The sequence below is a fragment of the Tinamus guttatus genome, unplaced genomic scaffold, assembly GCF_059628265.1.
Source record: "Tinamus guttatus ecotype Peru unplaced genomic scaffold, ASM5962826v1 Tinamus_guttatus_pri_ptg000125l, whole genome shotgun sequence".
Classification (NCBI taxonomy): domain Eukaryota; kingdom Metazoa; phylum Chordata; class Aves; order Tinamiformes; family Tinamidae; genus Tinamus; species Tinamus guttatus.
In genome coordinates this window covers 7,735,862-7,757,964 of record NW_028288659.1, presented here as the reverse complement: position 1 = coordinate 7,757,964, position 22,103 = coordinate 7,735,862, and the positions used below count along the sequence as shown (strand labels likewise).

General features: G+C 35.8%; 1 protein-coding gene across 2 annotated transcripts in view; it reads left to right on the top strand.

Moving 5' to 3' along the window:
• The window catches only part of SLC41A2 (solute carrier family 41 member 2), a 47,135-nt gene that overhangs the window by 5,271 nt on the left and 19,761 nt on the right, over positions 1-22,103 (top strand). The window contains exons 2-8 of one of the 2 annotated variants that reach the window (XM_088521624.1): positions 1,498-2,239; positions 3,104-3,211; positions 7,803-7,874; positions 8,701-8,845; positions 10,695-10,841; positions 18,300-18,447; positions 19,269-19,348. In XM_088521624.1, the coding sequence (XP_088377750.1) occupies positions 1,685-2,239; positions 3,104-3,211; positions 7,803-7,874; positions 8,701-8,845; positions 10,695-10,841; positions 18,300-18,447; positions 19,269-19,348 (1,255 nt within the window). In that variant the 5' untranslated portion in view covers positions 1,498-1,684. Of the gene's footprint in view, positions 1-1,492; positions 2,240-3,103; positions 3,212-7,802; positions 7,875-8,700; positions 8,846-10,694; positions 10,842-18,299; positions 18,448-19,268; positions 19,349-22,103 lie in introns of those variants that run through there. The other variant, XM_088521623.1, reaches the window with a different exon arrangement.

Here is a 22,103-nt window from a genome sequence, read left to right as displayed (position 1 = left end):
CCAATTCTTAACAATTTTTGTTTCCTACAGCCTGTAAAAATACCTGGTTTTCTGATTCTGCCTTGGTACAGTGTCTTGATTTTGTGGAGCTGTGTGATTCTGCATCATGCTGTGGTAATCCCCCTAATCTCCATTTCTTTGTTCATGCAAATCATTTACTTATTTGTGAAGCCTAGTAGTAAACACCAAAGTCAACAAAGCTGCAAGCCAAATTAATATTATTTTTCTCTTCGTAAACTACTGCAACAGCTATTGTAATGTGAAAATTGAAGAAGATCAAGGTAAAGGGGCTTCTGATGGAGGAAATATCAAGGGACGTGAGCCAGTCAATACATCCTTGTTTAATTTTCCAACAGAGTGGAAATTTGAAAGTTGAAATAAACACACATGAAATCACACTAAACATAAGAATGTATTGTGTCTGCATCACTCACAGAAAGCAAAATAATCACACCACATTTAGTGTTAATGTTGATCAAATGATTATATTTTAGTGGTTACTGGACATCAGAATAACCTATTTTTCAAGAAATACCTGCCATGTACACCACATGCAAAATTAAATTACAAACAGATTTTTAATATCTTTATTTAAAATATCCCAACACCTAGCATTTTTATTTTTTCTAATTTAATTATTTTTTAAGATAATATACATTGGTGAGTACAGCAGCTTGGGCTTATTTTTAAATTAGACTAATTGAAACTATTTTAGAGTAATTAGTCTGAATTTTAAGGCCTCCTTTCCATGATATCATAGCATTTTACACTTTTTGCATATAATTTTGTTGCGTATATAATAGCTTATTAGTTACATTTGACATAATATTTATGTTTGCTTCAGAGCAAGTTCAGTTAGCAAGCTTTCAAAATCTACATGTCAATACAGGTTTGTCATTGTTTTATTGGGGAGGGGGGTGTTGGGACCATCAACACATAAGGCCTTTTCCTCCCAATAATCCTTTTAGGGTTACCACCTACAACAGTGTTTGGATTTTTTTTTTTCATACCTGTGCCCCAAATTCAAGGCGTTAGCATAGGGTCCCAGGAATAACAGTGGCTCCACAGAGCACTGAGTGTGTTCCCCTCTCTGTGCCCTTGCACTTCCTCCAGATACTTTTCTCTGGGGACTATCTGGTAGGCAGAACCTCGTGCCCTCGAGGCAGCTGGAAATCGAAGGCTGCACACGCTGCCCGAGGATGTTGGCTTCCCACACCTTGAGAAAGCAAAAGTCAGGGTGTCACTGTGTTCATTTACAGTCCATATTACTGTCTCTTTCACTGGAGAGAGTGGGGGTTTGAGTATCTTCCTCATGTGCCTACTTTCCCTCTTGGCCTTTTAATTTCTTCCAAATTAGAGAGTTAAAGGTTGGACTAAATATGCATTTCTACAAACACTAGCGTTGAAAGGTATTGGGTGGGCTGACAATTTAGGCTAGTATTTTGTGTCTTCTGTATAGAGTTAAAATATTTTAAAGTTTGATGTGTTTTTTTCCAGATCCAGCCTTACTTTTGGAATTGTTCAAGATCTGAGATCAATGAAAAATTGTTTTTGTGTGCAAAAAAGGATTGTTTTGGTTTACCTATTTTAAAATTGAACGTGACATTTGGTGACTCATCTACAGGATTTTTTTGTGGACCTCTGAGGAACGAAATACTTTTCCAACCTATACTTCTGTAACACTATGACTAACTGTAAAGGCAGATCTACCATCACCAAAACAAATAGCAAAGTTCATGACAGAGAAGGTTTTGTTAATTGGACCATAAATCTTAATACAATTCAGTCTGATAAATTTTTGAACCTGCTTTTGAGTATGGTTCCTGTTGTTTACCAGATAAACCAGGAGGAAAGACACAAAAAAGTGAATGGTGTCTGGCAAGATGGGTTACAGCCAGCGGGACATAATTTTAATGTTAGATCTGAGCAGCACATGGAGTACCATCACTTTTCGGAACCTACTTTTCATGGTAGTAATGGGCACAGTCCATCTAGCTGTAGCCCTAAATATGATGATTTTACCAGTTATAATTACTGTGATGGAATGGACGCTTCAGAAACAGATGCCATGTTGCAGGAAGATAACTTATCTAGTGACAGTAATGAAGATATCATTGTGGAAGGGAGCAGAAAACAACCCAAGGAATCCAGCAGTATTATGGCATTGCAGATACTTGTACCATTTTTGCTAGCAGGATTTGGAACTGTTTCCGCTGGCATGGTTTTGGACATTGTGCAGGTTGGTATTGCTTTGGAAGGCGTTTTTTTAATAGGTAATCTGTGGGTTTTTCAATTTTAATGGAGAGTATTGCAGATGTTTACAATAACAAACCATAATTTTATCTATGTTTGTTTCTACTACTTTGAACCCCTCCTTTTCTGCAGACTCTTTTAAAAACAGTTCCAGAATTTCATTGCGAGTTATTCAAATCGATGTAAATATTGTCTCTTAGTTGTAATAACCTGGTGAATAAACTTACCTCTTGTTTTAAATAAAGATAAAAATCTGGTAACAAAAACATGTTGGTTCAAAAATCTGCTGACATTAATGAATGTATACATAGTTAGGAGGACATTGTAATAAAATGGATTTGCTTTAAGATCAAGTTTTAATTTCCTGCTAGAATAAAGAGAAATGTTACTAAATTTCATATTAATTTCTAATCATTGGTTTGTTCTATTAGTAGTCTAATTTAAGTGGTTGAAATTATTTTAACATATACAAAATATAAACAGCAATTACAAGGATTAAACTGCAATGTTAAAAATTAGTGTCCCTTTTCAGAGAGAGTAAAAAATAATTATTGATTCACCAGAAAAAAAAATCAAATTACTTAGTCTTTATCTAAAAGAAGAGAAGAAAGTGCTGTAGCAGAGCCATACTCATTTAGGAACTTTTGTATATTTTACTTTGTATATGCTCAGTGTCATAATTGTGACATTTTATATAGATAGCAGTTTTAAAGTCTTCTAGGTCTAATACTAGAAGATTGTGTCTTATAGAGACTTAGGTTGTGAATTACAGAATTTTAGACATTGCTTTAAGGATGGTCTAATGAGATTTTTTTAATTGCTTTTTTCCCCCTCTGTATCCAATAAATAGCACTGGGATGTGTTCAAAAATGTTACTGAAGTTTTCATCCTAGTTCCTGCACTTCTTGGTCTCAAGGGAAACTTAGAAATGACATTGGCATCCAGGCTGTCCACTGCTGTAAGTATCTTCTTTCATCTTCCCTGAGTCATGCTTCTCATCAGATTGAGTAGATTTTTGAGATTTACCTTTATATTCTATAAGCTCGACTCGTCTCTTTGGCGCTGATGAGGTTTGAATGGGCTGCTGTGTAAGGTTTAGACTCGTGTTTCAAAAGACCACTTGTGTGGCACCAAAATAAAACATTGCTTGCATTGCTATTCCAAACTCAAACCATGAGAAACATTTTTAAACTTTTCAGCTCTTTGCAGCTAAACTTTTTTTTTTTTTTTTTTTTTTTTTTGTGTGTGTGTGTGCTAACACTGTAATTTAGTGTAAGTAGTTCTTTTCTGTGCCTTTTTGTGTATGTCACAGTTCTTTTTTTATGTCTCAAAGTATGTTCCATCCCTTCATTTTTCTAGCCTAAGAAACCAGAAGAAACCAGATTACCCTCACATGTGGGCTTTTCTTCTTTTTTTTTTCTGTGTAAATAACTACCGTGAATAGAACGCTCCTTTAACTTGACTGAACTATTTCTGGTACCTAAGCTATCTTAGGTGTCTCTTTAACACATTGCCTTATGCAGTATTTCTCCTCTGTAAGATAAAGATTCCATTCTCTGGCAGAGGCAGGGAGCTTTCTCTATCCATTCCTGCTTGAATATTTTTTTTCTGGTTAAATAAACTAATCAGCAAAAGGTGTATATAATTCCAGATGAGACCTCACAATGAGATAAAATAATACTTCCCTATTTCTCTTTTAAAATAACTCCTTTGAAAAATTGTAGGATTATATTTACTCCTATTCCTAGGAGCATCACTTTTATACCTCATAGTCATTAGGTGATCAACTGTGGATCCTAGTGTGATCCAATTGTGGATTTTTCCTTTTGTGTTATTTCCAGATGTCACTTCCATCTTCTGGCAGAAATACTAATACTTGTGACCTTTCACATGACTTCTACTGTTGAATTTCATCTCATTTCATTGCTGTAATCCTTACGGTCATCTACCTGCTGTATATTACAGTTCTTCGTCTTGACAAGGCCTCCCAGCTTTGTTTCCTTAGTACACAACATTACCACATTAGGTTGCGTTATCACCCAAATACACATTGTGATGGGTATAACCTTAGCAGCCCTGTAAAAGTCTGCTTGTGTCATGCCCATTATAGAAACTGATGAATTTTCTCCCATACCCTTTCTTTCATGCATCTAAATAGGCATGTTTTACTTTGTCTTCATCAGTGGCAAGCTTAATTATTCAGACATATTTTCTGCTTATTTTAATGTTCTTATTTTTCTATTCTTTTTTTCTGTTGTTTCTTGATAGTAATCTCCATTTAAACCTTACTGTCTTTACTGTCAAGCATGAATATTTTAATTTACCTTGCTTTTTTTTGGTGCTGATTTGTCGCTTAATTTGCTCATATCTTACACAGTTCCTTGCCTGAGCATTCAAAGCATTTGTACTGCCTCATGAAGAATAAACCCAAGGAAATCCAGTGTCTGCCATGCTTTACTGAAAGTGTGACAAAAGAGGATCAGAATGAGTCCCCTTAGTTCTGCTTCGGATAATATGATCTTTAATTCTTCAGTCTCACTTGTAGCTCAAGCAAAAAGATGAGACCTTTGTCAGATTCCAGCCCCTCTTTTCCAAGACAGTCAAAATCATTGCCTGATTTTTCCATCCTCAGCAATGCCATCTCATCTGTGGCCCCCACAGCTCTCTGCAGACATCTGTAAAATATAGACCCTTCTTCAGCTCCTGGGAGTCCTGACTCCAGTTCATGTTCTTTCTCTGTTGTTACCTAAAGTTGAGGAGTTGCTACCCACCCCCCAAAGGAAAGTCAACACAGGAGGTGGCACAGCATGGCCTGCATGTTCAATGGTTAACTGAAGTTGACACCCTCAGGTTCACGCCATTTCCCCCCAGACCAGAACTTGAAAGGCTTGAAAGTATCCCACTAACTGTGTGATAACATGGCCTGCAAAAGTCTTGAATGGGATTTTTCAGTACCAAATTGGACATTTGAAATCCAAGCTCTTACCAAGACTCAACAGCAGAATATAGTCAGGTTGATGAAGTGCTTGAAGCTTTACTTCTTGTCTGTTGCCTTCACTTCATGTTTTGCCTCGAGTAGGGGCAGCATACTTTCTGGGACTGCATCCTTTTAGGATGCCTTACTTTTTACTGCTGTTTTATTTCTATGAAATTACCTTGTTGAGTTAAAACACCTTGTTGCTTTTGTTGTATAAGTACCGTTTCTTGGTTTTCTGTATTTCACTAATTTTGCCAAATGCCCCGTTAGACCTTATGCCAACTGTGAAAGCTATATTCCATCTTTGATGCTCAGCCCATTCCAAAAGGGCCTTGTTTGAGGAGTACTACCAGTTCGATTCACCACTGCTGTTTTTAAGTCTCATCAAGGCATAAGTCAGGTGATGCTTCAGAGCTTTTTGCTCAAACATGCCACAAAGGCTTCCTGTCACCCCAGTACCTGTGTCCAGCTTGGCCAGCTCAGGTTAGTCAACTCCGTTCTTGTCATACCTTCATAATGGTTAAGTAGCTGGCTTAGAAGATGTCAGTGGTGTGCACATTTTTTCATGCAGCGGCAGCACTGGCAGCAGGCTGTTCCCCCCCCTTTGAATCAGCAGGCTTTTTCCCTTTTTTTTTTTTTCCCCCTTGGTGGCTCTGGTAGTTCCTTAGGTTGTCTGTTTTGCCCAAGGATCATGGAAAACCCTGGACTAAGTAACGCAGAGGACTGAACTACTTTCTAGAATATTTCCTTAGGTCTATTTTAAGTTCATTGCACATCTGGCTTAGTAAGGAGGTAGACACTGTTTGGTGGACTTTCCTTCCTTTAGGCAGTGGGCACTCCAATGGGTTTTAGCTGGTGAAGGTCAACAGAAAATATTGGTGTGTGTGTGTGAGTGAGTGTGTGGTCTTTGTCTTACAAATGGCCTACAAAAAATGGCCTTTTCTTACAACGAACTTTGCAACTTTCTCTTCTGTGTCTTTTTCTCATGCTCAACTTCAGCTGTGACATGCACAGCTCTGTGAGCTTGGGTGTAGCCAGGCATCCTCATAGAGCTTTGCTGTGGAGGCAAACATGTGCAAGAGCTTTGTAAGGTGTCAGTTAGAAAAAAATATATATGGGAACTTGTAACTGTGTATTCTGTTGCCTGTAACTTTTTATATGTGGCAGCTTGGGTTTAGTTGCCAAGTGTGAATTTAAACTCCAGGACAGCTGTCTACAGTCACTCTCCTAGGTTTTAAGAATGGGTTCTATGTCACATTGTATCATTCCTTACGGAAGAGTTTTACCAAAAAAAATAAACTTGCTACTGGACCTGAACTTACACACCACTTTTTCCTCAGACCTCTTTGAAAGAGATTATTTTGATCTTTGCAGTCTTCACATTGATGTCATGGACTCTCTCTAGCCGTTCTGCCTTTGCTGCTGTTGTCCTCACACTTAGTGAAAAATGAAGGAATATATTAATTTGCAGCATATCTAGATGGTCGTTTGGAGACAATTGTATGATTTGTCTTCCTTCCTCTGACCTAAATTTGCATGAGGCAGCTCTCCAACAGATACTGTCTCAGTACTAAATACAGGACTGTGCCTTTGTGAGTAGCTCTGCCGGGAAGGAGAAATTTTCAAATATGACCTCAGCTTTGGAGCTAATTCCTGCTCTTCTGGCTAAGTTTATAATTGCATCTGAATTTGTATATGTACCTATGCCCCTGGGGCTGTAAACTAATTATCTTTACTTTGCCCCATTGTAATTATGTAGTCAGACAAAACATAATGTTTTGTTATTTCAACATGTTTATATTCATAAAAACTCTGATTCCAGCCTTTGCCTGAATCACCTTCATCCCGCTGTCCAAATTGGTACCGATCACTCACAATTTCTTATCCACTTTAATATTAGTCCTTTCTCGGTGACTCAAGACTGTTGTTTTAATCTAATGTTTAAGGGTATAGCTTAAGGGTACCCTTAAGGTATAGCTTGTTATTATTATTATTTTTTTTAATCATCATTGTTAAACATCCTCCTGCATTGTTCTGGCCTAAGTGTATGACTTGTACATAGGTTGCCCTTTGGAATATAGTATTTCTCTGGTGTGTTTCATATTCTTCAGCCTTGTTCTGTTCTTTGGGTCATTCCCATTGTTGTCTTAGTGGGGGTGTTTGAAGCATTCATGGAATATCAAGTAGCTCCATCCCTTACACAGCAGGCTAAGGTTAAACCGGCTATGGACTGCCTGGCCATTTTTGGGTAGGTAGCCTCCGTGCAAATTTGAATGCCTGACTTGGAAAAGCACAGCTTGTTTTTAACTTGCTTTCAGAATGTCTGGCATTGTTAATTGTTGTAAAAGAGACTTAAAACCTGATAAGAATCAAATTTCTAATTACTATGTATGATCAACAAATTTCACTTTTTTTGTGAATGAATATAATTCTCTTTAAAATGAATGTAATGTTAACTTTTTTTTATTTTTTGTGAGAGTTGAATTATTTGTGCTTTTCTGCCTTGTTAGTAAGTTTCAAAGTAGTATACTTTTAAACGTAGATGTCTTAAATTGTTTTGCAATTTTGACAGGTAAATATTGGGAAAATGGATTCTCCCATTGAGAAGTGGAACCTAATAATTGGCAATTTGGCCTTAAAACAGGTAAATGCCATTGACTGGGTGCAAATTTGGGCAAATGTGGAGATAGAAAGTGTTAATAGGAATGTAGCTATATTCCACTGGTTCAGGGGCACTATTTTCATGATCAATTGCTTTTAGTACAATGTAGCTCTTCTCTGTAACAGTACAAACTTGTTTTCATCACCAAAAGAGGTATGATATGTGACTTTATCAATGGTATTTCATTTTTAATTTCCCAGAGAGAACATTTCTAAGGCTGATTAGAAAATAATTTCAGATTTAGCAAAGCCAAAGCTTGACCTCAAATCTTTTCAATACTGTATTTTAATTCAATTCAATATTCAAAGTAAGTATCTGATGGAGCTTTTGGATAATAAACTGTATTTTAAATAGATGGGTCATTTGAGGGAATGAGTGTTTGTGCTCCAAGGCAACTATCTCTTAGTCTTAAGATTTATCCCATGCTCATATTTTGTAATGGAACATACAGCATTCCAAAAAAATATGTGAAGTGTTTATGCTGTGGCTTCACTGTTTTAAATGGCTTAGAAAATTTCTTAGACATTTCATCTTAGGCTCCTAGTGATTCCTTATCTCTGATTTTACTTTTATTATTCTTAAGTCTCTGGATTAATGTTAAAATAATATTTAAATATTTAAAATAATTACTGGTAAAATAATGATCAGCCAGGAGTATCATTGTCTCTACAAGATGGATGTCCATGCTTCATGTACACTTTGCAAGCAAATGTACATAGGAGGACAGAATAACAAGAAATGATTCCAAATACGTTAATTTAAGAGCCACTTGTTTCTAACAGAAAATGTTTACCTGTTTCTTTTCCAGGTTCAGGCAACAGTAGTTGGCTTCCTGGCAGCAGTGGCAGCAGTTATATTGGGCTGGATTCCGGAGGGCAAATACCGCTTTGATCATTCACTTCTTTTGTGTTCTAGCAGTGTGGCAACTGCCTTCATAGCTTCTCTTCTACAAGGTGGAAGAAGTGTATATACATATATATATTTTTGTTTGTGGTTATTTTGCTTTCTGTGGAGGCAAAGTGTGTTTTATGCTGCTCTCCTTAAAAAATAAATACATAGGCACAGCTGACAATAGAATGACCTCTTGCAATTTCCATATAGGCCCTAATATTGCATCTGTCTTTCACCATATGTTTCTGAAAGAGTTCAATTTGCATGACTTCCTGAACATATCTAAAATTAAAAGTATCGTTTCCTTACAAGATGAGAGAAGGCAAAATTTATTACTGTACAAAATATATTCTCAGTACTGGACATGTGGAAATTATTTGTAATTAAGCTCGAGTGAGCCTTGGTGACAGCTGAATCAAACTCCCTTGTTATTCTTGCTGCTTCCATAGGACTTGGTGCCCTGCTTTGTGTCTGAAGTGAACCAATTGGTTTGGTAGTTGAAGGGCATAGCCTGGCTCAGAGCACAAGTTCCCTTCTATAGACAGCGTGTCAATGTTATCTGCCTTGAGCCAAATTGTGTGATGCATTTAAGCTTATCCTTGGCAATTTTCAGGAAAGATTTAGTCATAAAAGTGTAAAAAAGTACTTTATGTACAGTAAGGGGAAAGAAAGGTGCCTCTACTTGTGACATATTCTTAGGGAAAATATATAGCTGGTAGTCCAAATAATGTTTAGCTTCCCCTTTTTGGTTGCTTATGTGAAAATTGCAAATGATCTTGTTAATGTTTTGTATGGAATTTGTAGCACATTGAGAGCATACGCTTTTCTAGTGACTAGAAAGCCAAAGTGTTTCATCATGAAGTGGAATTAAGAGCAGCAGTAGGAATGGTTCTTTCCGCTTGCCATGTATTATCTGGATATTAAAAAAAAAATGTTGTATCTGGTGATGGGCCAGCACAAGAAATTACTTTATAAGCATCTAACTCCTACACATGAAACAGGTGCTGTGGAAATATTGTGATTCCACAGGCTCATTTCAGTTCCTCCTTTTGAGAATTTTATAGGGTGTAACAATTTAGGCAGTTCATCAGACTGAAAATTAGGAGTTCAGCCTGAATTCCTAGCTTAGCCTCCAATAAATAATGTTATTTGCTGAAAGAGATGAAAAATATTTTTTTTTTATTTCTGTAAAATAACATGTAGAATAACGAGTACAGCTGAGCTGAAAATCTTAAGTGTTTTATACGAAGAGAAGAAAATTCTTCAACTACCTGCCAAGAATATTCTTAATAGCCAGATGAGCTGCATTTTTGGTACCCACTTGCATTACACAGAGAAATTTCTCTTTAAGAGTGGAAGAAAAAATATAGAAACCATTGGCCTCAGTTCAAAATATTTTAATGTTAAAATGCTTTAAATGTAGCAAGCATCATTGAAATGTGTTGGCTTATTTTCTATTTAAATAGCTTCATAGCCTCTGATGCTAAGTTCATGACTAGAAATCTTGCACAATTTCAGACATCGTTGTATTTAATCTGATGTTGTTTTCAGCCTACTGTAATAATATAAATCTCAGACAGCTAGAGCTAATAGGGAGTAGAATTAATACAATGAATATTTCTTTTTCAAGAGATGACTGATTCACAATTTTAGCAGTAAGAATTTTAATCATAAGCAAAAATAACTCACAGTACAGATGGCTTTCTTTACTTGCTATACTTTTTAAAATACATAACCTCATTTTTTAAAATTGCTAAGAAGTAAAAATGCAGAAATGAGTCAAGTGGGAGGAATGATCATCCTGGGCAAATGCATGGCCTTCGTATTTATCAAGTTTTAAATTACCATTTTCTTGGAATTTCATGAGGGAAATAGATATGTTTAGCATACTTTCTTCTCTGTTGAATTTAGGAATAATAATGGTTGGAGTTATTGTTGGATCGAAGAAGACTGGTATTAATCCTGACAATGTTGCCACTCCTATAGCAGCAAGTTTTGGAGATCTTATCACTCTTGCTATACTAGCATGGATAAGTCAGGGTCTTTATGCTTGCCTTGGTAAGTATATTTCTGAGTATTTATTTTCTTAGGAAGCTCTCTCCAGAGGGTTGAGGGAGAAGGTTTGAAAAACCTTTCAGTGTAACTGACTTTGTTATTTGCACTTATACCATATTTTGGGTTGAAACGTTTTGTGATGCTTTCTCCTTCTCCTCTTCCCCTCCCTGCCTTTTCCTGGACAGTAAAAATCACTAACCATAATCTTGGCACCATCTCCTAATATCCTGAACAGCCTCAGAGCACCAGGGCAGATCTACGTGTGAATTTGAAACTGCAGTGGTCAAGTTGCTGAGTTTTCTCTGCTTTCTTCAAGGGGAGGGGACTTGTCTTCTCCCTAGTTTCCTGAATGCCCACCCCTAAATCAAATATTTGCTTCCCAGAGGCCTACTGAATTGTTTTTCTTTTGCACTAAGGGAAAGGTGTTGAATCGGCTGTTTTGATCAGCTGTTTCACAGGGAGTCTTTCTAGCTCCTATTGCAGTACCTCCTGGTCCCTTATTTCTCATACATCTGCTTGAAATACTGATTCCTCCAGCTCTTCCATATCTCCTGCTTCTCTTGCATCAGGACACTTTTTATGTCTCCTTCCTATTGCCCATACCTGTGTATCCTTTTTATCATCTTTACCTTTTACTAGCTTTTCCTTAACTTAACTACTGAGCTTAACAGTAAATGAAATAACCATTTCCACCTCTTCAAATAATGACTCTACCCATTTTTGTTTACTTTGTCTTATATATTTGGAGAATATATTTCAAATAAGTCTGCTGGCTTAGTGGTAGCTTGCTTCAGTTCTGCTGTGAAGGCTGAAAAAGCAAGCAGGTGTTCTTAATAGCCTAGCAGCAAATGAGAGGTTGGGCTTGACTGTTGCCTTCAGACAACAATGATCTTACCATACCTGATGCATAATTTTGTCTGGCTTCTTGAGTACAGTTTTTTCATTTGTTTGTTTGTTTGTCTGTTCATTTTCTGTATGATAGCTATGGGCCTGTGAATAGTCAAATAACATATAAACAGCTCCAAACCAATTTTCTCATGAATAACTCATATTTTAGTCTAACTTTCTTTTCTTATATTAGTAATCTGCATGATTCTGTAATCCCTTGAAACTGTTTTTTTGATTTCCAAAACCTAGACCAAGTCCTATTTTCTTAAGGAGCCAGAATACTAAAGAAGATTCATTGTCACAATATCTTCTAAAAATGAATAAGCTGGTGATTATTATTACTAGAAGAATGCTCGATTGTAGCTAATGTAGTGAAAAGCTTGGTTGCTGCTGGTATCCAGCCTGGGTTAAAGGGAGCAGAGAGCTGGCTAGGGTTATTAGGGGATGTGTTAGCTATCTGGGGAGGTGTGGAGTTGGCTGAGTTGCCAGATTGGAGTTAGGAATAAGATGAGATTTATGGCTCTAATTAAAATTTGTTCTAGCCAGGACTGTGTTTAAAAAAACATTACTGCTGGACTTCAAGCTTTAAGCATTAACTAATAAGTATTTCAAATGAAATGTCTTAGAAACTTATGTTCTATAATCTCACTGCGGTCTTTAAGATTTTGCTTTGTTATCTATATTGCAATGAGTGTGCCAGTGATGTTTCATCTGTCCCCTAAGCCTTTTTCCTAGAAATGTTACTTTCTTATGTGTTTAAATGTTGTCTGTATAATTACACACTTTAAACCCATAGGGCTCAAAGGCAGTTAATCAGTGATACTGATGTCTTCTGTCTTTAAATGACCTCCTCTACTCCTTTCCGTGTTTTAAATTGTGGCTACAGGCAAAAATTAGTTACATATATTAGTGTGCCACATAAGTGAATTTTAGTAGTAACTACAATTGTCTTCGCAGGCTAACCATGTATGTTTCCTGACTAGAACTAGTACTGCTTCCTATGCTTTATGTGAATTACAAACAGTGTTTTTTCTTAAAGTAAAAATTACTGCTGATATTTCCATTCTCCTAAAACATACTTGTTTTGGGGGTGGAGGGGGAGTATGTTGAAGGAGGTAGGGGAGGCAGTGGAAGAAACACAAAGGCTCACTCAAACCCCAAAACAAGGTGGGGAAAGAAACTTGGGTTTTCTTGCTTTCACACAGTTCCAGAAATTGTACTTCTTTGCTTGCACCTGGCCTAGCATATCAGAGAGACATAAAAAAAAAAAGTGGGGCCAGTTTGAACTGTTCTTCTGAACTCTCTTCTGTCACGAGCCATCACTGCTGAAGAACAAGGATGAGTAGTGGAAAGGATTTTCTTGAATACTTCAGTTCACTGCTAAGAGTAAATTCCAATTCAATTTCCAAATGATCTTTCGGAAATACCTCTGTTTTCCTGATATGTCTAATTATCTTACCACATCTAAAATGATTGCTTCTGCTTTTCATATTTTTCAGTATTATTACCATCTCATAGGAATTAGACTTTCTAAAGTAAGAACATACTACAAAGACCTCCAGAATGTGTTTTTCAAGATTTTTCTTGAATGAAAGATTTCTGAATGGATTTTTAAATGAATTTTTTAATTTTCTGAATGAAAGATTTTTCTTTTTCTTTCCCAGAATGTGTTTTTCAAATATGTTTTACATTTGTAGTCCTTTAGCTCAGGAAAGGCATAAGAAGTTTTGAACAGAATGGAAAAGGTATTTAGAAAATGATCAGACACCAGGTTTAAATAAGTAAAATAAAGTATTTTTTCACACAGGATATAATTGAGATGTGGAACTTATTAACATATCGTATGAAGCTGTACAAAGTGACTTTAGAAGATATTTGATTGACTTCTTTAGAGAGAAATCCGTTGAGGAGTATTGAACAGAGAGATGGAGATAGAAACTTGGGTGGTGAAATCACTGAGGCACATAGTAGCTAAAGCTGGCAGCACATACCGAAAAAAAGAGTTTCCATAAACTTGCCATTTTCTTCTTTCCTTGAGTCTTATCTGTTGGCTGTAGTCAGACACAGGATATTGGACTAGGTGAGACTTTTGGTCTCAGCTAGTAGCAGCCTATGTTCTTATGCTCTTTTTGTCATTTCCTGCCTTTTTAATAATAGAGTAGCAAGCAGAATGGGAATATTCTAAAGAACCCCCCCAGCTTATGAGCTAGTGAAGCAGGAAGAATTCAGCTCTGAATTTTCTTTTGAATTAGCTGTTTTTCAGTACAGTTTCTTAGGCTGACTACCCAAATGCCTTCAGACAGTGGGTCTGGAAGGGAGGAAGTTTTTATGTTACAAGCTTTCCTTCTGTCTGTAATAGAGTGATCTGCAATAGAATGCCAAGATTTAGCTTTTGGTTAACAGTTAGATCTTACCAAATCCCTTAAAATATATGTTTATGCATCTAAATTACTCTGTGAATTGTCTCCATAAGGGTGATGGCTCATCGTTTTCTTTATTGAGACAATTATCGCATAAAACTTGTCTTTTGCATACTGATGTCAGTTGAATGCTTTAGCTATTTGGAGGGGAGACTTTGATACTCAGTCCCTTAAATGTTTAAGATGCCTGAGCTACTTTCAGATTTTTTCCACTTTAAAATTAGTGGTGCCTATATAATGTTCCTTTATCTTTTAATACAGTGTAGTTAAACAGTTAGGGGTCTTGTTTTCTGGGGAGGAAAATGGACATTTTCTTCACTTCTGCGTTTAACTAACTCAGTTTAACATAATCCAGGATGAATGGTGGCCTTTTCTTGAGGAGCACTAGAGGGCTCCCTAGGACCATCGTTGGAGCTGGGGTTTGTGTTCCTCACTCTGAAATATGAAGAATTATTAACATGAATATTAAATGCAGAGGGTCCATGCTGCATGGCTTTCTAAAGTTTCTTTTGCAATGCCCTGGAGATTACATTAAAGCCATCCAAAAATAAATGCTTTTCCTCACAGAACATAATTTTTATATATGTGTGTGTCTCTCAGGTATTCTGCATCTCAGTTGAGAAGACAAATTGTGTGACTCCTGATATTATTTCCAGGTTTAACCTGTTACTTTGAAGTTTTATACTTCTAATTTACACAGAATCCCTACCAGAGGTTGCAACATTTTGGGTGGCCCTGCACTGAACATTAGGTCGCAGTAGATACCCTGCATGAAGAGTTGGGCATCTCTTTTTGTGAGCTGCAAGATTGATTGTTATCACAGGTTGCTAAGGGAATGAGTCTCTTAAAAACTGGTGTAAATGCTTGCCTCTACCCTCCTTCTTCCTTGCTTTTGAATCTAGGGTCACAGTCAAAAGTTCCTTGAAGGGTTGTTGTTTGTTGTTTTTAGAAGTAGATCTTCCCCTTTTGGATGGTACAGCCTCTATAGCAGAGCCACCAGAGAACACTTGAGTAAAATTTATTTTATCATATAACTTAACCACCAGACAGCTATCAAAAGTGGAGTAAAATGAGCCCTAAAAGGGCAGTAATTTATTCCAGGTTTCCATTCTTCAGCTGTTTTAGAATGGATTTTTGTTCGTTTGTTTTCTTTTGTGGACCAAATATGGAGAATTTGGCTCACTGTTACTCAAAAGGTGGATCTCAATGTTAGCATCCTAATTTTACTTCTTTTACTAAGTTGTTCTACCTGTAGTGTCACCCATAGGTAAAAAAGTCCTATATTCTTAGGCTGGAAGTGAGTACTTTACCTGCTCCTGTAGAGCTTTAGAGTCTATTATTGTTCACTAGAGACAGTTCCTGAGATATATTTCTAAACTCTTAGTTGCTTTTATAGTTTTGTTCTAATTAAACTTTCCTTAAAGCCTGGGTAGGGTGATTTTCACTTATCTAGTCTAAAGTTTGTAAACTGACTAATACTTAGACCTGGTTTCCAGCAGTATGGAGATAGTTGGTGGCCTTTTGATATTCCTTTACCACTTCCTCCAGAATTGTAAAAACTGGGAATCTCCCAAAACTACTAATATACTTTATCAGATTAAAAATAATAATAATAATAAAGCTCTAACTGTATCTTGAAGCTGGTCATTCATGAGAATCAAATGGCTTTTGTTCTTTTCAAGAAGAAACTTCGCGACACTGTATTTTAACCTTGGGATAACTTTTATAATGTCCAGCTGTCATGTCCAGCTCCATCTATAGGGTTCAGATGTAACATGCTTTTTGTAGGTTCTCTCTATTAATTTGCTCTAGGGTGAAATTAATACATTTGTACATACTAAAAATTGAAAAATGTGGCTAAAAGATGTTTAATAACTCCTCTCCTGTACTGTTGACTCAAAGGAACAAAGCTAAATCGATGCTGAGTAGTCTTGAAAGCTCTGCCAGAGTGTACAAAAAAACTCACTGGCTGCGTTATCTTTTCTGTTGTCGTCTCTTTTGTCACTACCTACTGTGCTCTTCTTGGTTTAAAACATGTTTTGACCCTCTTGAAAATTCATCTAACTTTTGCTGTGTTTGATGTAAAAATGACAGCTTGTGAATTAAGTATTTCTTTCTTACAGTAAGTGCCTTTAAATAACTTAAAATGTATTGAATTCAACTTGAGAAATTATTGAAAGTCAGTGATAGGTTAGTTGTGTTTGCTAAGCTTTGTGAAGCTGGACTTGCTTCTAGCTGTTTGCTGAGCTCTTAAAATACTACAGTCCTGCTTCATTACAGATAGAATTTGCATTCATTTTGGCTCTACATCATGAATCATTTTACACTAGCTGAGATTGTCTTCTCATAATTTTTCTTTCTTTTTAACTTGACACAAAATATTTTATGACAGAATCACGTATTTCTATGTATGCCTCATACCTCCAGCTTTGTATTTTACATAATTAATATTTTTTAAAATCACTTATTAAATAACTCTTGGTTAGCATTATTTGTATAATTGTCCTGGTTGATAGTAAAGTTTATTTGTGGGATTTCTCTTTCTTTCTTTCTTTCTTTCTTTCTTTCTTTCTTTCTTTCTTTCTTTCTTTCTTTCTTTCTTTCTTTCTTTCTTTCTTTCTTTCTTTCTTTCTTTCTTTCTTTCTTTCTTTCTGAAGAAAGGAATTACATTATATATTTCACTTTGAGTAAAAGAATGCTAATTTTTAGTGTTCCTTTGTGTTCTTTTTAGCTCTTGGAGTAGTTCTCAGATAGACTGCTGCAGATGCTTAAATATTCTCTTTTCTCTTGGTCACATTCCAACAAGTTTTTTAAGTTGTTAATGAGATTAGATTTTTTTTAAAGAAAAACATGCTATTTTGAACTTTTAATTTCCTTGCCTGTATTGGTAGAAATCCTGTAATAAGGAGTACAGTGGGCTAATTGATAGTGTAATACAAGTGAGAGACTTTCAAAAGTTTGTGATTAATTAGGATAGTGTTTTTTTTCTTCTTTGCTGCTCAACATTGGGTATGTATTTTGCTGTTAAACATCTTTTCCAACAGAGGATCCTTGCTGACCAGCAGAGTAATAAAATATGCAGCTTCTCCACAGTGACTTAAAACTTCATAATATTATTGTCATTTCATTATTTTCTGCCCTTTGCTATTTTACTAAATAGAAATGTCATTCTGACTTTTAAATCTGTTGTTGGGGGTCTGGTACATGCCTCTGGTGCTACCTCCACTTATTCCTGTATGACAGGAACAGAGATAAAGTGAGGAAAAGTAAGCAGGAGGATACAATATGATTAACTCCTTAGAAGGAAAAAAAAAAAAAAAAGGAGAGAGAAAATCTTATGCAACAAAGATTTGTATCAAGAGGTGTAGAATGAATGATTATTTGCATGTGACCATTCAAGAACTTTACATCAATTCGTTTTTTGTCTTGTTTTTATTAAGTTTGATAAAACTATAATTGCCAAGTAGAGGAATCATGTGTTATACGTCCTCTTTTGAGTGAGACCTTCTTACTTTAGACCCATCTTCCTCTTCTAAGTTCACAGAAAGAGGAGAACAGATTGTAAAATAATTAGCAGCTCAGAGGAGGAGGTGGGTAATATATTTTACAATAGTTAGAAAAAGATGGGAAAATTATTTTTGGGCTTTGTCTTATTCTGTCTCAGGTAACTTTCTAATTTTAGCTTGCTAAATGGAAGTAATCTCACCGTCTGTTTTGCTGGATTTCTGCAGAGGTTGTACTGGCCAAAGCAGAAGGATAGTAACTTCTAAAAACCCTACAGCAAATTTTCCAGGTGTAATTTCAGGCGTTCCCCCCACCCTTCTCCACCAAGATAGCGTCAAAGTAATAATACCTTGAATTTGCAGCCTTTCTAACAAGTTATAATGCTTGGGCAAGATTACTGTTATATACACTCTATATTGCTTTTGTTTCATGTAAATTGTTTATGCTTAGATGGAATTTCAATGTTAAATACCATTGCCCCATTTCCCATAAAAGTAAACATATGGACAAGTGAAGGAATTTGTATAGTTTATATACATCTACCATTAAGATAGATTTTCCATTAGTTTCCTCAGTGTTCAATTAGGAAGTCCCAAGTCAGTGGAGTAGCTTGAAAGTAAAACTTTTCTTTTGTTTTCTGCTATTCTAGAGACATATTACTATGTATCTCCTTTGGTTGGTGCCTTTTTTTTGGCTCTGACTCCCATGGGGATTGTCATAGCTGCCAAACACCCAGCAACCAGAACTGTTCTCCATTCCGGATGGGAGCCTGTTATAACTGCTATGATTATAAGCAGGTGAGTCTATTTGTCTCACTTCGTCTTGATATTCACCTTGTCTCTGCATAACTTAACATCTGATTGTGTTAAAAAGGGACATTTAACAACCCTCTAGATTGTGAACCGAGTTAAGTAACAGGTAGGACTGAGCTGGAGAGCTAACAGTGGCCTATGAAAATGACTGAACGGAGTAGCAGCATTTCAAATGAAGGAAATATTGAATTGTTCCCTCTTGCAGTTTTAAGTCAAGTCTGCATGCTGATCTAAGAGATTTGATTTAGTAAACTGAAAGTCTAACGAAGATTGTTTGAAATTTTATTGTCTTTGATATACAAGAAGTCAATTTTAATATATAAATAATCAGTAACTACAGCAAGAGAAAGAACGAAGAACATGTCATTGTTTGTGCTATATTCAACAGCCTTGCAAAACAAATGGTTGACTTAATTACTTCAGTTGTAATCTTTGTGGGGAGGTTAGCCTCTATAAGCTTTAGGGCTCTATCTGTAATATAAAACAAGATATATCTTGTAATATTTTGGTTCTGTGAGAGAACAAGCTTGTCTTATTTAGCGCTGAGTTTTGTAGCTCTGCCTGTAACCGTTTTTCTATCTGTTGTGATATTTTTGTCAAAGAAATTGGCAGTGATTAACACGTACTTAGCTCAGCTGAAAATATTAATCTGCAGGTCAGAACAAGGCTGTCGGGGAAGAAAAAGGTAAATTGAGAAGAAAACAGTGGCTTGAAGATGTTAAAAACTTAAGAATGCTAAATAATATTTGAAATACAAATTAATGTATCTTCCTGCCTTACTGTCTGTGTTGTTCTTTATTTTTCAGTATTGGTGGCCTTATTCTGGACACAACTGTATCGGATCCAAATTTGGTTGGAATTGTTGTTTATACTCCAGTAATTAATGGTAAGACTATGACAGGATTATTTACTACTGTATTGATATATCTTGGTTTGATAGAAATTTACCTCAGTAAAATTCTTTTATGCTACTTAGTATCTGATATATTCTTTTCAAGTTTTGACTTTGGTGGCAATGCTTGTGAATTTAAACACCTACTAAGTTCTCCTGATCTTACTTATTATGAACATTAAACCATGCTAGACAATGTGAGAAATAGGAGCCTAAAGTATGCAATGACAAACCGAAACGATAAAAATTGAAAAAGAGGCATATTCAAATATTTTATTCAGACTGTTATAGCTGAGGAAGACTAAGATAATTGTTTTTTCTAAAGATTTTCCTTTGAACATCCAAAGACAAATTTTAAAAACAGTAATTTAAATTATTTGTAGCATTTGTTGTTGTAAGTATTAATGGGGATGATAGAGACAAAGAAAAGTGTGTGTTGGTTCCTGGCTTGTCACGATGAGTATATTTTCCTGGTCTCGGTGAGTGTTTGTGAAAGTTTAGTCTACAAACTGTTACATGTTTGATTCTCTAAGGATATTCACAGGGCAAAATTTGTAAGAATAGTTAATAACGTATTACACCAATGCAGTTTGAAAATGAAAACTTTGGAGCTTTTTTGATCAGTATCACCTTTTTGATTCTCATTTATGTTTTGATAATTATAGTTGCCAGGCCTTTTCCTGCTATTTTACTATCTAGCTTTTTTTTCCCCTCCTTTTGTAGTTCTCTGTTTGATTTCTTACATTCTTTTGCCATGGTATATATGGTTGTTTTCAAACCATTTCTCTATTATCAAGGTGATTTTATCTTCTTAGTTTGTCTTTCAGGCTGCTTTTGGTTTCTTTTCACTTGATCTTTGAAAATTCTATATGGCTGTGGCCTTTTTTGTCTTCCAAACCATCAATAATGTGACATGTGACCACTCATCATTCTTTTCAACTTTGGTAAAAGATTGTTAATATTAACCTTGTGTTTTAATTTTGAAGCACTTGACCCCAGTTTTCTCTGTTTCCACAGGTCCAGGATACGTTGTATGAGATAGCATCAAAAAAAAATTGCTAAACTTTATTGCAGTCAAGATTTAGCATATCCATTGCAGTGTCCATAAGCAAGCTGTCCTGTCAGAGAAGGAAGTGTTATTGTTTTGACATAAGCATGTCCTTGAAAAATTCACATTAGCCTTTGTTTTACCACTTTTATATTTTCTAGGTCTTTTAAATTGTCTGTTTAATAATTTCTTCTAGTGCTTTTCTTGGAGTAGAAGTTGGACTGACACACAGATTCCCTAGGCCATTCTTTTCAAAGTTACATTTTCTGTTTTCCCTTTTATAGTCCTTTGGTATTCTCTAACCTCAAAGATAATCAGTTTGCAAAGATAATCACTGATATTTCGGGAATTGTTCGTCTATCTCTCTATGGAGGTTCTAAATTTAATTCACCCTCAGGCCGTACAGACTTAATACATTTAAGTTTGTGATCACAGATATCCATTTTTAAAAAGATGATTGCACAAAGAATTGAGTTTTCCATATATCATTTAACAACTTTTTGCCTGGTAAGATCTTATTTTTCCCTTTTATCTTTAACATGAAGCACTTCTATGTTGTTCCTTATGCTCCTTGCTAACCATACATTCATTTTTGCAATTCAGCCTTTATGCTGCTGTGTATTTTCCTTCTCCTCTGTATTAATTCCAACTTGGTACTCTTTTTCTCCATTTTGATTTTGAGATTCTTAAAGAGCAGTGTAGCCATGTTCATCTTCAATGAAATTCTGCTTTACATCAGAAAGCTTTCTCTTAACAATCCTTTTCAGTAACCCTAGATCTTCCCGAGAGAATGCAGGTTACAGTTGTCTGAGCGTGTTGCTGACTGAGCTTGGAGTTTGTTTGTTTTTGGGGAGGGGTGTTTTTTTGTGTTTTTTTTTTTTTTGTGCATTGGGTTGTTGTTGTTTTTTAATCTTATTTTAGTGATGCCTTCTTTTTTTCTTTTAGTAGTGAACTCTATTCAATGATTGCTTTTACCACATTGTTTTTTATGAGCAGTTCTTCCTCATTAGATAACTTAGGGCCTGAGACAGTTGTTTCCCATGGTAACTTTCTCTGCCTAGAAGAAACAAAGTTTTGCTTTGAAGCATGATGGACTGCTTCTGTCCTCCTGAGTTGCTTTCCCAGTAGATGTTCCTTTCCCACCTAATTTAAAGCTTTCTTTAATGAGCTGGAAAGCTCATTAAAAACTCATAGTGTTCTTAGGCAGGTGCACCACATATTCTTCCTAGTAGTCCTGCTTTCTTAGATGTCATCTCTTGATTACAAAAGGAAAGAACTGCCTGGCAATTCTTTGTATTATTGTTTCCGAGTAGGCATCTTTCTTTGCTTCAATATACTATACCAAAACACTGGTAGCTTTTTTTCTATAGACTCATTTATTCTAGACTTGCCACTTACTACAGCACTTACAGCTTTCTTTTCTTAAGGCATCATACTCCTACCAGATATTGCAATGATGATTGTCTTTTACCTTGTAGCAGTTACGGATTGCTGCTGTAAAGAGAACTGTGTATCTTGTTTAAGATTCCCTTCCTCCTTCCCTTCCTCCTTCCCTTCCTCCTTCCCTTCCTCCTTCTTTATTTTTTTCCCCACGGAAATTGGCTGTGATAACTGCATTGCCAATGTGCTTATATTTTACCTTTTTAACATTTTTGGCTAATGATTGGATTTCAGTAAATCATTTTAATTGCTAAGAATGAC